We start from the raw sequence: 13,257 nt of genomic DNA on the forward strand, positions 1-13,257 counted from the left end.
GAACCTCACCAGACTGCCAGGACCTCTCAAATATGATGGCTGGATGAAGTGGTCCAGCAACTTCAGCCGCCAGTTCCTTCAGGTCCCATGGATGTGTCTCATCAGGTCCCATGGACTTGTGCACCTTTAGGTTCTCTAGGTGTTCCTGGACCTGATCTACTCCTACCCTGGGTGGTTCTTCACTCTCCCAGACCCAGGCAACATTCTCTGTGATTTGGCTGGTGTGGTTCGAGTGGTTGCCAGTGAAGACTGAGGCAAAAAATTTGTTGAATATTTCAGCCTTCTCCATGTCCTCAGTAACCAGGTCACCCGTATCCTTCTGGAGAGGCCCCACATTCTCTCTCGTTTTCCTTTTTTCTCTCACGTACCTATAAAATCCTTTTCTGTTATTTCTAATATCGCTGGCCAGATTTGACTCTGTCAGGGCCTTAGCTTTTCTAACCTGGTCTCTGAGTACAGGAGCAACTTCCCAGTAAGCTGACTTCTTCTAGAGGAAGGAGATTTCTCTGGTGGTATTAGAGACTCATGGCTTAATGCTGCTTTTGTAGTCCTTCAAATTGTCAGAATAATGCTGTTCTGCACAGTTTTCCATTTCTTCTCCCACTGAAGTCAGCGTCCAGCTGCTGCCTGACCAAGCCAGTACTACTGATGTGCAACAGGAGGTAGGGTCATAGTAATCTCATACCCAAAGTAGTGCAAAATGACTACGCAATTAACATCATGAGGGACTCACTGTGACGTGGACTTTGGATCAGCACTTTATGGCCCATATTTGGTAGAATGAACACACCGATGACTTTATCAGGCTGTCTTTATGACTGGAGATGCTTTAAATTGGAATATATGTCACAGATCGTATTTCAGAGTGCCCAAATATAGTTTCGTGGTGACAACTGCTTAAAAATTTGGCTCTATATTGGGACTGGAAAAGTGTGGAAAAAATCTGCTCTAGAACATCAGTTTTCCAGCAAGATTCCTGCACTCTGGGAGGACTGATCTTGGGGTTACCCAGGGCCTCAGTTCAGCAGGTAGAAGGTGGTGTTCGAGGGAAGTCACACAACCCTGTACTTCAGTAGAGCAGCATCATAAACCGTGAACAGGCTTCATAACAGCAGAATTCAGGATCTAGAAGTTCAGCTCCTGTCCACTACAGAAGGATAAGGGTGCAGTTGCAGTGCACTAGCATGTAAGGTTAGAATATAATTTAATCAAAGAAAAAATGTCTCCATGTTATCCCAACAAGTAAAATTTAACGGTCTTAAGTCTGCTTCTAAACAGGACAGTGATCCCCACCCTAACATAAACATTTACCTAAGTGAAATTTGCATAATCTCTTTGGCCCTCCATCTGCTCACCTTAATCAACCACATCATTACTCAGAAAAATGTGCCTCCATGTGCCTGATATCTTTGCCTACTTCTCACTGCTCATTAACCAAAAATCAACGAAAAATGTTCTTTTTTTATGTACCAAAGATTCTGAGTGAATAGCTTTCCTAGAACACGGGTGTTCTCAAACTTTGCCTGGATGTGACCATGTTTCAATAAAAAGCTTATCCCATTGTAAGACCAAAAAATCACTTCCCTTATGCATCAGCTACTGTATCTGATTGCACACAACTTTTGACTTTTTTGGCTTAGCAACTGAAAAGAGGAATGAAGAGGATTCCAAGCAGCCATGAAGACCTTTCATGGGTCTATTGGGTTTGTGTGGCAAGGTTTTGGTAGTGAGAGGGCTACAGGGGTGGCTTCTCTGAGAAGGTGCTAGAAGCTTCCCCTATGTCTGATAAAGCCAATGCCAGCTGGCTCCAAGATGGACTCGCAGCTGGCCAAGGCTGAGCCCATCGGTGACAGTGGTGGCACCTCTCTGATAATGTATTTAAGAAGGGGAAAAAATCCTGCACAATAGCAACTGCAGCTGGAGAGAGGAGTGAGAATATGTGAGAGAAACAACTCTGCAGACCCCAAGGCCAGTGAAGAAAGAGGGGGAGGAGGTGCTCCAGGCACCAGAGCAAAGATTCCCCTGCAGCCTGTGGTGAAGACCGTGGTGAGGCAGGTTGTCCCCTGCAGCCCATGGAGTTTAACGGTGAAGCAGAGATCTACCTGCAGCCTTTGCAGGACCCCATGCTGGAGCAGGTGGATGTGCCCAAAGGAAGCCGTGACCTCATGGGGACCCATGCTGGAGCAGGCTCCTGGCAGGACCCATGGAGAAAGAGAAGCCCACACTGGAGCAGGTTTGCTGGCAGGACTCATGACCCCGCAAAGGATCCACAGTGGGGCAGTCTGTTCCTGAAGCTCTGCACCCCATGGAAAGGACACACGCTGGAGCAGGGGAAGAGTGTAAGGAGTCCTCCCTCTGAGGAGGAAGGAGCAGCAGAGATGTGTGATGAACTGACCACAATCCCCGTTCCCTGTTCCCCTTGCACTGCTGCAGGGGGAAGAGGTAGAGAAATCAGGAGTAAAGTTAAGCCCTGGAAGAAGGGAGGGGTGAGGGGAAGGTGTTTTAAGATTTCGTTTTTATTTTCTCATTATCCTATTCGAATTTGATTGGTAATAAATTAAACTAATTTCCCCAAGTTGAGTCTGTTTTGCCTGTGACGGTGATTGGCGAGTGATCTCCCTGTCCGTATTTTGACCCATGATCCTTCCATTATATTTTCTCTCCCCTGTCCAGTTGAGGAGCGGGAGTTATAGAGTGGCTTTGGTGGGCACCTAGCGCTCAGCCATGGTCAACCCACCACAACAGGAGACCACCAGCAGGTATTTAGTGAAGCATGGTTTGAAAACACCTTAGGCTCAGAAACACCAGTACCTTGAGAGCACTGACTAACTTCACCCATGCTCTTTTCCTAGCACTTCTGCTGACTTTATACTAACACGGTAAGAAACAAATCATCATCATAGCGCCTGGTTTCCATTTGCTGATTTGTAAAATGGCCATAATAGTATCTCTCACTTTGCACAATTTTGAAGCCTCCAGCTCCACCCCACTTGTGTCAATGAAAACAGGAGGCTGCTTAGGCAACTGTACTCAGTTTTGCATTTCTGACATTTAGACACACTTCTTCATGTTGACTTTCCAGTCTCTCCCTCTCTGTAACTGTCACCATCTTATAGACATATTTGAGCAGGGATGTATTTATTGTCACTCAAGGAATATCTGGCCTATTCCTAAAAGGTTGTCAAGGGTACAGCTACATAAGGTGACCAAACTAACCTAACAGCTTGTGTATGCCAAAAGTAGGACTCCTGTTCTTGACTTCCCTCCTTGTGGCACCAATCCTGGATGCATGGTGCCTTTGGGTAACATTTTGTCTTAACAGGTTTAGAGAAATGAGAACATACATTGGCACTGTTACTAGAAGCTTTAGTCTTATCTTCGTGTTGCCTCTTGTAGCACCTAAGACACTATAGCAAACTGGTAGTATTTGATGGTGATAACAAGTGTACGCGATGCTCAATTGACTTCTCAATCCAGTGCCCAAATCAGCGATAGACTCCAGGTCACTGACATTTGTCCTAACCGATTTTTTTTCAAGGATTAAACTTGTGTGTACAAATGTGAATGTTCTTTAACGCTTTTCCAAATTTTGGACAGTCTTGCATAATCATTTCACAATATTTATAGTGGCAGCTTGTGTTCCACCTCAGGCAGCTGCTCTTATCTCTTGCTTCCACAGCAATGATGTGGTAAAAGGAATGAGAGTGGGAACTATTTTGGCACATATATACATTTTCCCAACGTGCTAAGAAAACTTTCCATTCTCCCTTCATTGTAGCTAACCTGTCAAAAGAAGGGATACTCAAAAACATAGTAAGAGCCAGTATTGATACAAGGGGAGTAGAGCATGTCCTGTATCTCGATTGTGGAAAAATCACGTGGCAATGTTTTAATAAGCAAGCTAAGGAAAGACAGACTAAACATAGCTATATATAGGTAGTACAAAAGCAGTAGGAAAACCATACTGAGAAGGTAATCCTCAAAGATTTACTGCTAAACTGGAAGCCTTCACTGAGGTAGCGTTTTGCACTGGTTAAACCCCTATTTAACCTATTTTCATTATGTCCTGGACAGAACCTATTTTCATTATGACACAAGAATTTAATAGAGAGCATGCTTATTAGATTTAGAACTGACGTTAATCTGGGGAGGCCTGTAAAATAATTGAGAACAAATTTGGATTAAGGGAGATGTAAAAATGCAACAGAAAACACAGGAGAACACACTAGTCACGATAATAATCCACATTTCATCCACATATTGAATATTACATGTAATTCTACTCCCCATCTTCAAAAGGGATGCAGTAGAACTAGAAAAGATTCTGAGAAAGTTGACATAGTTGACTAAAAATATGGGATGTGTCTGTATGAAGCCTTTTTACAGACAGGGGAGGACTTTTCAGTCTGAAAAAGAACTGGCTGAGGAAGGATGTATCGGTGACCTATAAAAACCTGAGTGGCATGAAAAAGGTGAATAGAGAATGATTATTTACTGTCTTTCAAAGAAAGACTCAGGCAGCAAAAAATGGAATTATAGCTGAGTGAGAATAAACAAAAGGAGACATTTTTTAACACAATGTTAGATGAGCTCCGGAGCTCTTTCCCGTAGAGTGTTTTACATGCCAGAAACTGGCATTGTTCAAAAACTGATTAATCAAAATAAAGTTAATTCAGAGATATTAACTATAATAAAGACATCACCATCTACTTCATAACATCATTGAAGTCAAACTGCTGCAGACAGAATACCACCTGGTGCTTTCTCATTCCCAGATTTTTCCACAGGTATTTTCTATTGGTTATACTTCTATAGCTACACTCAATCTAACCCAAACTGAACGTCTGTAGCTTCTACGAGTTAGGATATGTCAACCTATGCAATGTTTCAGGCTCCCATTGGATAATTATGCTGATTTTGATCAGTTTGTTTAGGTGCTTATCATACTGACTTACTCACGTACATGACCGGACTACTAGGAGGCTAAAAACATTTCTGACTGCAAAGTGATCTAACATCCCCTGTGTTGAAGGCCACAGAAGCAGACAGATACAGGCTGAGACTCTCTCCCTGAACTTATAGTACCACATTTACAGCACGGAGAGTCAGTCAGTCTGTGACTCATTCCTCTTCAAAAGACTGCTGTTCTTTCCAAACTTTGCAGTCCATCAGCATGGATAAAAACGCTTCTTAAAAGACATAGTTACAACATTACAAGAAAACACAACATGGATTGATGTATCTGGAGAGCAGTGATGCTTATTCTTTGTAAGATGATGGTTAAGTTCTTTGTGTGCTTTTAAGGTTGCAAAACACACTCAGAAAAATCAAGATGTTATGTAGTTGTTTAACCGGTAAAATCTGTGTGACAAAGCTTATGCTAATGCTGTCAACACACAGGATTTGGAACATGCCCATAGGCACCAAACACATTCAGTAACTTTGAGAAGACTCGGCAGGAAGGAAAAAAAGAGAGGTTTATGCAAAAGCACCAATTTGAAAACACTCTTCAAATTATTATTATTTTTTTTTTTTTTTTTTAAGCTAGTTAGTCTACCTAGCTAGGTATACTAACTGGAGATTGTTAACTGGAATTACTGCCAGAGTATGCTGATAGCTGATCTACTGAAACAGAAGCCAAGAATTTTAGACCATGAAAATGGAAAGTATTTAAGGTGCAAATTGAAACATGATGAAATAATGAAATATTCCATACAATGTCACATTGAGAGATTCAATTAAACAAACCATTTAATAAGCTCTATGACCCTAATTAATTAAACTTATGCATACTATTAATCCCTCTAATCAATCCCATTAAAGACTAAAGCAGTCTCACGTGTTTGTATACAAGGTGCCCTACTGAAGTAAGTTTTAGCAATGCAGCTAAGCAGAATGCTAGGATCAGTCAGAACTCAGTGACCACTATTGCAGTCAGTAAGCAGAAAAAACTTAAAACTCATCTGCTTGGTGTCTCTGAAGTAAACATTATATTGCTCGAGAAAAATAGTGTTCACTCAATGTTACCTGTGTTTCTCTTGGAGTGTTTAGTGCTTCACAGATGAGGCTCTTGTTAGCAAATCCTTCCTTTGCAAAATGTCCACTCCTAAAACACAAGCTCATGGTATTTTGCACAACATGTAAGAGGAACATTCATCCTCCATCTTTGTTACTTTCTTATTAGGAAGTACTCAGGAAAACTTTGGGGAAAAAAATAAGATTTAACATCATTGTATTTATTAGGTTCCGAAACAATACACATTCACATCCTTTTGAATACAGTACATTTGGCACAGTAATAATGTTTACGATGAAATAACACTAATGAATGGCAAGAGATTCAAATTACATCCATAAGAAAAAAAATTCTGTACAAATAAATCCTCACAATAAAAAAAAACCTACCCCCCCAACTGAATACATTTTATATTTAGCCAGAACTATTCTGCACATAATTTAAAAAGAGGTAATTTGTAAGCCTTTTTTTGGAGAGAATTATTTTTCACTCTATGGAGAAAACCGTGTTTCCATTTTTTTGAAAGGTCTATTTGGGAGGAAAAACAAGAAACCATGGATTTTTTATAATAATTATTATTATTATTAATAGTCTTTTTGGCATTTTGCACTCATTTTACAAAGAAGGAACAGGAAAGGTTTTACAGAAGAGGCAGAAATGTAACAGAATGTCCATTTTTAAGAATTACCTTTAAAAAATGTTCAAGGTAACAGACAAACCTTCTGATGTAAACCCAATGCAGAGGATCTAACTATTTATATTGAAGAAATATCTGCCCATGCAAAAGTTTTTATCTCCTTGACTTTTCTCTTAGCATCCTACAAAAGACTGCAGGTGCTGAGGCCTCGTGAGATACAAATGTCTGCTAATTAGCTTCATGTTAGAAACGGGAATACGGACTACATAGCTTGCTTACAAAAGCTTTATGGGACACTTTTATTCCTTCAAAATAAATGCTCATAGTTTTGTGTAAAGGCCTCTTGTGCAAAGAGTAGTGCACTATCCGATAACTTGTCTTCCTAGCCAGTCTACTCACCTATGGAAAGAACGCTTTAGCATTGTGATCAGTTCTTGCCTGGATGTCAAAAGCTAACCGTGATGAGAAATAAACAGAGCCAGTGGTGAGACACAAATTGATGGGCAGTTCTACAATATATTTCTAAAAGAGAAAGAAATTTAAACATTGAGATGATGCAATCATTAAGATGTTTCTGTGCTGGTACTCAGCTCCAGAAGCTAGTCTTTTCCCAGTACAGAAGATTACTGAAGATAAATTAAATTAAACTAAAGGCTTGATCCATTATTACACCTGTAGGCCAGACGACACATTAATTGATATATCATAATATTTAATATTTTGAAATCATCATAGGAATATATATAATAATTACACCTGAGTTTTAAAAACAAAACAAAATGGAACTGAATGTTGTCATCAGTAACAGGCTATGAGCAGCCAGACGCAAAACTGACACAAACTAACTCATCTGCTTGAGACCGAGATTCTCTCTTAAAGCCAATGATTCCCACTTTGCCCACCATGATTTGTAACATTCCTTTCTCTTTCTGAGCTCTATCATGTCATAATAGAGTTGAAGAGAACTATACAAGAGATTTAGTATAGCTTAATATATGTCTACATCTTTTATAACAAAAACCTCATCTCTCTGACAGTAACTTGAACCAATACACATACAAGAGTATTGCACATGGACGTTATTATAATTATTCTTTCATAGACTAACATTTTAATAGTATGCCTGAACATGCAGCAGTTGATACCTCTATATTCAATGAATTCCACAGGCCTTGCAGCAAACACTATATACAAAATCTCACCTGTACAAAAGGCAAAAAAGCTTCTTTAGTGCCACTTTGCCAATCACAAGTATATATATTTTTGTGCAGCTGGAAATCCATGTGCAACAATTAAAATGGATTCCAATGACCGCTCACTCAGTCCAGTAAAATATATAATAAAATGACCTCAGCGATACATGTACACAAAAAAAACCCAAAAACAAACCACAGGGTACTCCTGGAAATTTAAGTACATAACACTGTTAGCGTATCTACAGGAGGTAACTTCACATTAGTAATATTGTCCACATGAGTTACCATTTCAATTCATACACAAAAAATTCAATTTACAACTTTCAATAATGTCAGTTTGTGAATGTTTGATCTTCAGTTTTTTAACACACTTCCACATAATGCATGTGTAGCCTTATTTTGTGTCTTCTAAAAGCAGATTTCTCTTTAGATTTTAAACATAAAAAACAACAAACACAGTAGTATTATGGTTTTGTAAGAGTGTGCAAAAGTAACACACTGCTGAGAAAATAAATATAAATAAAAAACTATTTATCAACTTAGCTACAATGGAAAAGGCAAATTTCTAATGTTTATAATTAATTTTTTACGCAAAAATTAACTGTAAACATTTGCAAGCTTGCCATCACATTAATGGTTCATTCAAATGGATATTAAATTTGGTAACATGGATAGTTCATCCAATTGCCTGGAAAACTGTAAAATGCCTATATATAGCTGTGTTAAAGTACTATAGGCTTTTTATTCTTTAGCCCTTTAATAACTATCCATATAGTATCTATTTCCTACTTTAAATAAAATTTCAGTTATCTTTGTGACTCTTCTTATTCCTAAGAGTTTTCCATAAATTGTATGAGAGAATTCACTGAAAGCCTTAATTGATGTACTTCTTTTTGTGGACAGCTTTATTTTAAATTTGTACCTCACCACAATAAATTCCTAGTTGAGGATTACACCTCCACAAGGGCAGACTTCTTTGCTTACCAAAGCGCAACATATTATTTATTTGTTCCACATCTGAGTGCAGATCTCACCAAAACCATCAGTGCAGAAGAAACAGTTCTCACCTTCTTAGCTTAAATACCTACGATGATTACAGAACGTGATCTGCTAAATCGCTTTTAATAGCATGGCTTCATTTTCCATGGAAAAGATGCAATTTTGTCCTCTGAGGAGATCTTAGGAATAAAAGAAAAGTTGCAAATATACGGCAGTGTGTTACATCTACAATTTCTGATACAAAATTATTTTGCATTGCTTTGTGAGACAGAAATTAAGAGTGCTTTCAGGTCAGAAGATTAAAGGAAAAAAACAATAAATATATACTTTAATTGAGGATACGGGCTCAGGGTAAGAGAAGTAGTTCTTGATCTACTGAGTCTCAGTAATTTCACGATCTCTTCGGAATCACTTCTTGCAGCATCATTCATCTGTCAGCCTAACGTTGTCTATGGCAGTAGCTCTTCTCCAAAATAAGAGAACCCTTTAAATTCTTCTTGATTGATTTGTTTTATAATTGTCTCATCCACTAGCGTTAATACTGGTTCTTCTCGAGTAAAGTCTTGATCAAAGTTATTTACATCCCTTTTGGTTTTCTGAGAAGAAAAATACAAATAAGGTGAATGGTAAAACAGCACAGTAAAATAAAAAGTGCTCTCCCTCCTCTCCATCCCCCCTGAAAGGCTGAATTTTCTGGAATGATTGAAATAAAAGAGGAGCTGCTTCACACAAAGAATAACAGACGTATGAGAGAAGCTACAGGAGCAAGTACTATAAATGAGTTCAGGAGAGGCCACAGCAGCAGTACTGTAAATGAGTTCCCAGAGACTCATGGGTCTCTGACAGGCGAAGGAATAGCAGTATGATGATAAAGCAGGAAGCTGAGATTAGGACTAGTTTAAAAAAGGCTTTGGCATAGTAGGCGGTACGGCTGTTTCCTCTTAGATTTGAACATAATGATTTCAGAGGCACAGAGTGAGCTGATTTAATTGATTTCTCCACAATAGAGCCTACTGTTTCAACTCTAAGTTAACTGTTTCTTTATATATGGCTACACTCAGCTTTAAAATCAGATGTAGACCTTGCAACAGCTCTCGGTTCAAAATCCTTGAGCTCCACATTGGCAACTCAGATTTCCTAATGCAGCCGAACGTCGTTCAGAGCATCACGGCAAAGCGTGAAATTCTGTCTCCAGAGAAATCCACCTCAGAACTCTTTATTTCAATGGCATCAGGATTTCTCCATTGAAGTCCAAAGCACCTCGCTCTCAGCGAAGCTGGGTCAATAAAGTGCAACTGTACAGGTTGTGGTTGGGATAAGATGCATTAACTAGAGACAGCCTTGGGGAGGCCGACTCGTTGCCCTCAAGGCGTTCACAACAGTGACTATCTGTGACCACTAATATGTAAAAAAATCTAAGGCTACAGGGGAAAGCACTCCCCGTGGTCGTTCCCCTGAGACCTGCGCTGTTTGTGTCTTCCATGTTAGCAGTGTATTTCAGACATGTACTGGTTTGGCACAAGAGAAGCAATCGAACAAGCATTTTCCTTTACACTTTGCCTCTTCGTTTCATGAAATCTAACAGTTACCTGAGTAATACTTATTGGAGGCACACTGCCACATTGAAAAAAAAACTAGCTTTGTGTCCATCCTGCACGTCTGAGATTAGATACCAGAAACAGAATTTGACTTGCAAAGTACAATGATAAAATCATAAAGTGATACATCATAAAGTAAATTATTGTATTCCAAATGGGATGTATGCCTTCTTTCAACGTAGGCAAATTTTCCTATAAAATACATATATAAACGTATTTTGTTCATCAGCTCTACTGAGGCACTAAACCAAATAGCTTTCTTTCTCACAATTGTAAAATGGTCATAGCAACCTTCACTCACATTATTTCTAAGAACTTTATAGATATAGGGAAAAAAAGGTCTATATAAACACAAGAGATCGCCACTTCTAACCAAGTACTTTCTAAGTGCAGGCAACCAAAAATCCACATCCTCTATCTACAAAATTCCATCAAAAGGAAAGGAATAACAGACAGATGTCTGTTAAAGGAATAACTTAACAGACATACATATATATATATTTTATATTGTTTACATTTGTAATATTTACTTTATACATAAAGACTGGACAAAAAGTGTACGTGAGCCGTATAATCCAAAATGCACAAAGGGTGAGGGACATCGCTTTGGCTTTATGTTTTTTCCCAGTCATTTGGGCAAATATGAAATTTCATATGAATTTTTAAATGCATTACATTGCAACTATGTCCATGTCCTACTATATTTTCACACACTCATACAATGAATTTGCTACAGGAATAGTCACTAAAGCAAAAGGAGGTAAGTGAATATTTGTAGAAAGTAGAATTCAAATTCAGAACTGTAGTTATGTGCAAGAGAAACGTGACTTAGACTCACACTTTAACCACTGGCTATCCAGGGCACATAAGCTCTGGACTAGCTGAGAACAAATACAGTATATATTATTTTCAGGTTTTTATACTGAATATATTTGTGAAAAGTGTTATTTCCTTGCTGAAGCTAAAAGAATATGATGACAAATTCCTCAAAGCCTATCGGGGGCAATTAATTCCCAATTAATAAATTTAATTCCCCCAGCAACATTTTTCAGAAAACCATGACTAAGATTTGTGAAGGTGTTAGGTGAAAAAGTGTGCAGATGAGTATATCTGAAAAACTGTTCCAACACTGGTGTACCTAAATCCTACTGCTTAAAAATAATTGTACTTCCAGTAGAACTTCGAATCCCAAACACTTCTGAAAACACAACCTAAAGTATTTGCTTAGATTTAAAAAGCCTAGCATGTCTTAAAATATACCTTCAAGACCAAAGAAGGAAATGGTTTTTACTTTCTCAGATTTGTAAACAACTCCACATCTTTTTGGCAGCATACATGTAAATCACTCAATTCATTAACACGACAAGTACGGAGCAACCTAAGATTGCACGGACAAGCCTCTAACTAACAAACTGATGAAGTGAGATTAAATAAATCACAGGGAATGAAAGCAAGCAGATTAAGCCATACAAGACAAAAGGTAGAGTTCATAACAAGTGCTTCTTTTCAACAGAAAGATTTGTTTCAGATACCCTCCTTAGCAACTTAGGCACTTTCTTCCTGAAGCTATGACTATTTTGCAAGGCCCCATCTGCTCAGACGAAACAGGTCTGGCCACATTTCTGCTACTATTGCTATTTTAATGTACTTGCACTGTGAACGCTCTACAGGCCAACAGCAGGAACCAACATATAGTTGCAGCATGAGGGCTCAGGATGATGGTATGAAGGGCTGGGGCCATCTCCAAACAGAGAGGCTGAGAAAAGAAAGAAGATCTGCAAGGTAATGAGAGTATATGAAGGAAAGAGAATGCAGCTATTATCCAACTTTGATCATTAAAAAAATTATAAAGAGAAAAGGAAAAATCTTTAGATTTGCTGGCAAGTGCATCATTAAAAATGCAGTAATTAAATGGATGGGATTCTATTTAGACTGCAACTCCTGAGACTTTGGGACATGTTATTTTTAACTTTTCAAACTTTTTTCCAGGTAATACTTCTCAGTTACAGATGACTGAAGAAACTAGGGTTATTACAAAAAAAAGAAGCCCCCAAACCACAGCTGTCCACCCAAACACATGGAAATTTGATTAGGTTTCAGGTGCTACTTTTTCTGTCTCTAGATTACCGAAACACCCTGTGTTCAGCATGCATCAATGCTACACAAGAGCAGAGGCACAGCAGCTACCCAAGAGCTTCCAACAATAGATGCGGAATTCCACAGTGCACTGAAACTGCTCTACTGCAGGCACCATGTGGGCAGCTCATCTCCCTCTGACAAAGAGCAACAACAGTGTCACGGCACTTCTCATGACTAAAAATGACATGACTCTAATTCTAAACCTCATCTGAAAGATGGCTTCTCCACCAGCACGGTATCTCTGATAGTTAGAAGGAAGTGACTCACTACCTCTTGTGCAGGAAATGTGCCAGCTAGTTGATCATTTGTATTTTTTTTTTACCCATGAGTGTAAATGCTTCATAGGTCGCCCGTCTGAGAATTGACCTAGTGTGACCTGCTTATCCTGGGAGACATGGTGGACTTGCATCATATGGGTGATATGATCTGAGCAGATGTAACACGGTACAGAAATAGAATCCCTTGAATCAATAAATATTAACATGACCTACTACCCATCAAGGACAGCAATTTTTAAGTCAAAATCATGTTTTATTCCATTAAAAGATCACTGCTTCTGTTCAAAGAGCTAAAGATACTGGAAATTTCAAAAGCCTATCTCTTTGTAAAACACCGTTTAATCAGCTTTCCTAGTTGGTCTGTACAACTTCGGACAAAGGAATATTGTTTTAT

The 13,257-nt window shown here is 38.8% G+C and overlaps 1 protein-coding gene across 1 annotated transcript in view; it reads right to left on the reverse strand.

Moving 5' to 3' along the window:
* Positions 1–9,297: 9,297 nt before the first annotated feature.
* The window catches only part of PRKCE (protein kinase C epsilon), a 303,251-nt gene continuing 299,291 nt past the window's right edge, over positions 9,298–13,257 (reverse strand). Inside the window, exon 15 of the mRNA XM_086628712.1 lies at positions 9,298–9,444. Coding sequence (XP_086484838.1) covers positions 9,298–9,444 — 147 coding nt within the window. The remainder of the gene's footprint in view (positions 9,445–13,257) is intronic.

Source organism: Tauraco erythrolophus, chromosome 2 (genome assembly GCF_009769465.1).
Source record: "Tauraco erythrolophus isolate bTauEry1 chromosome 2, bTauEry1.pri, whole genome shotgun sequence".
NCBI lineage: Eukaryota > Metazoa > Chordata > Aves > Musophagiformes > Musophagidae > Tauraco > Tauraco erythrolophus.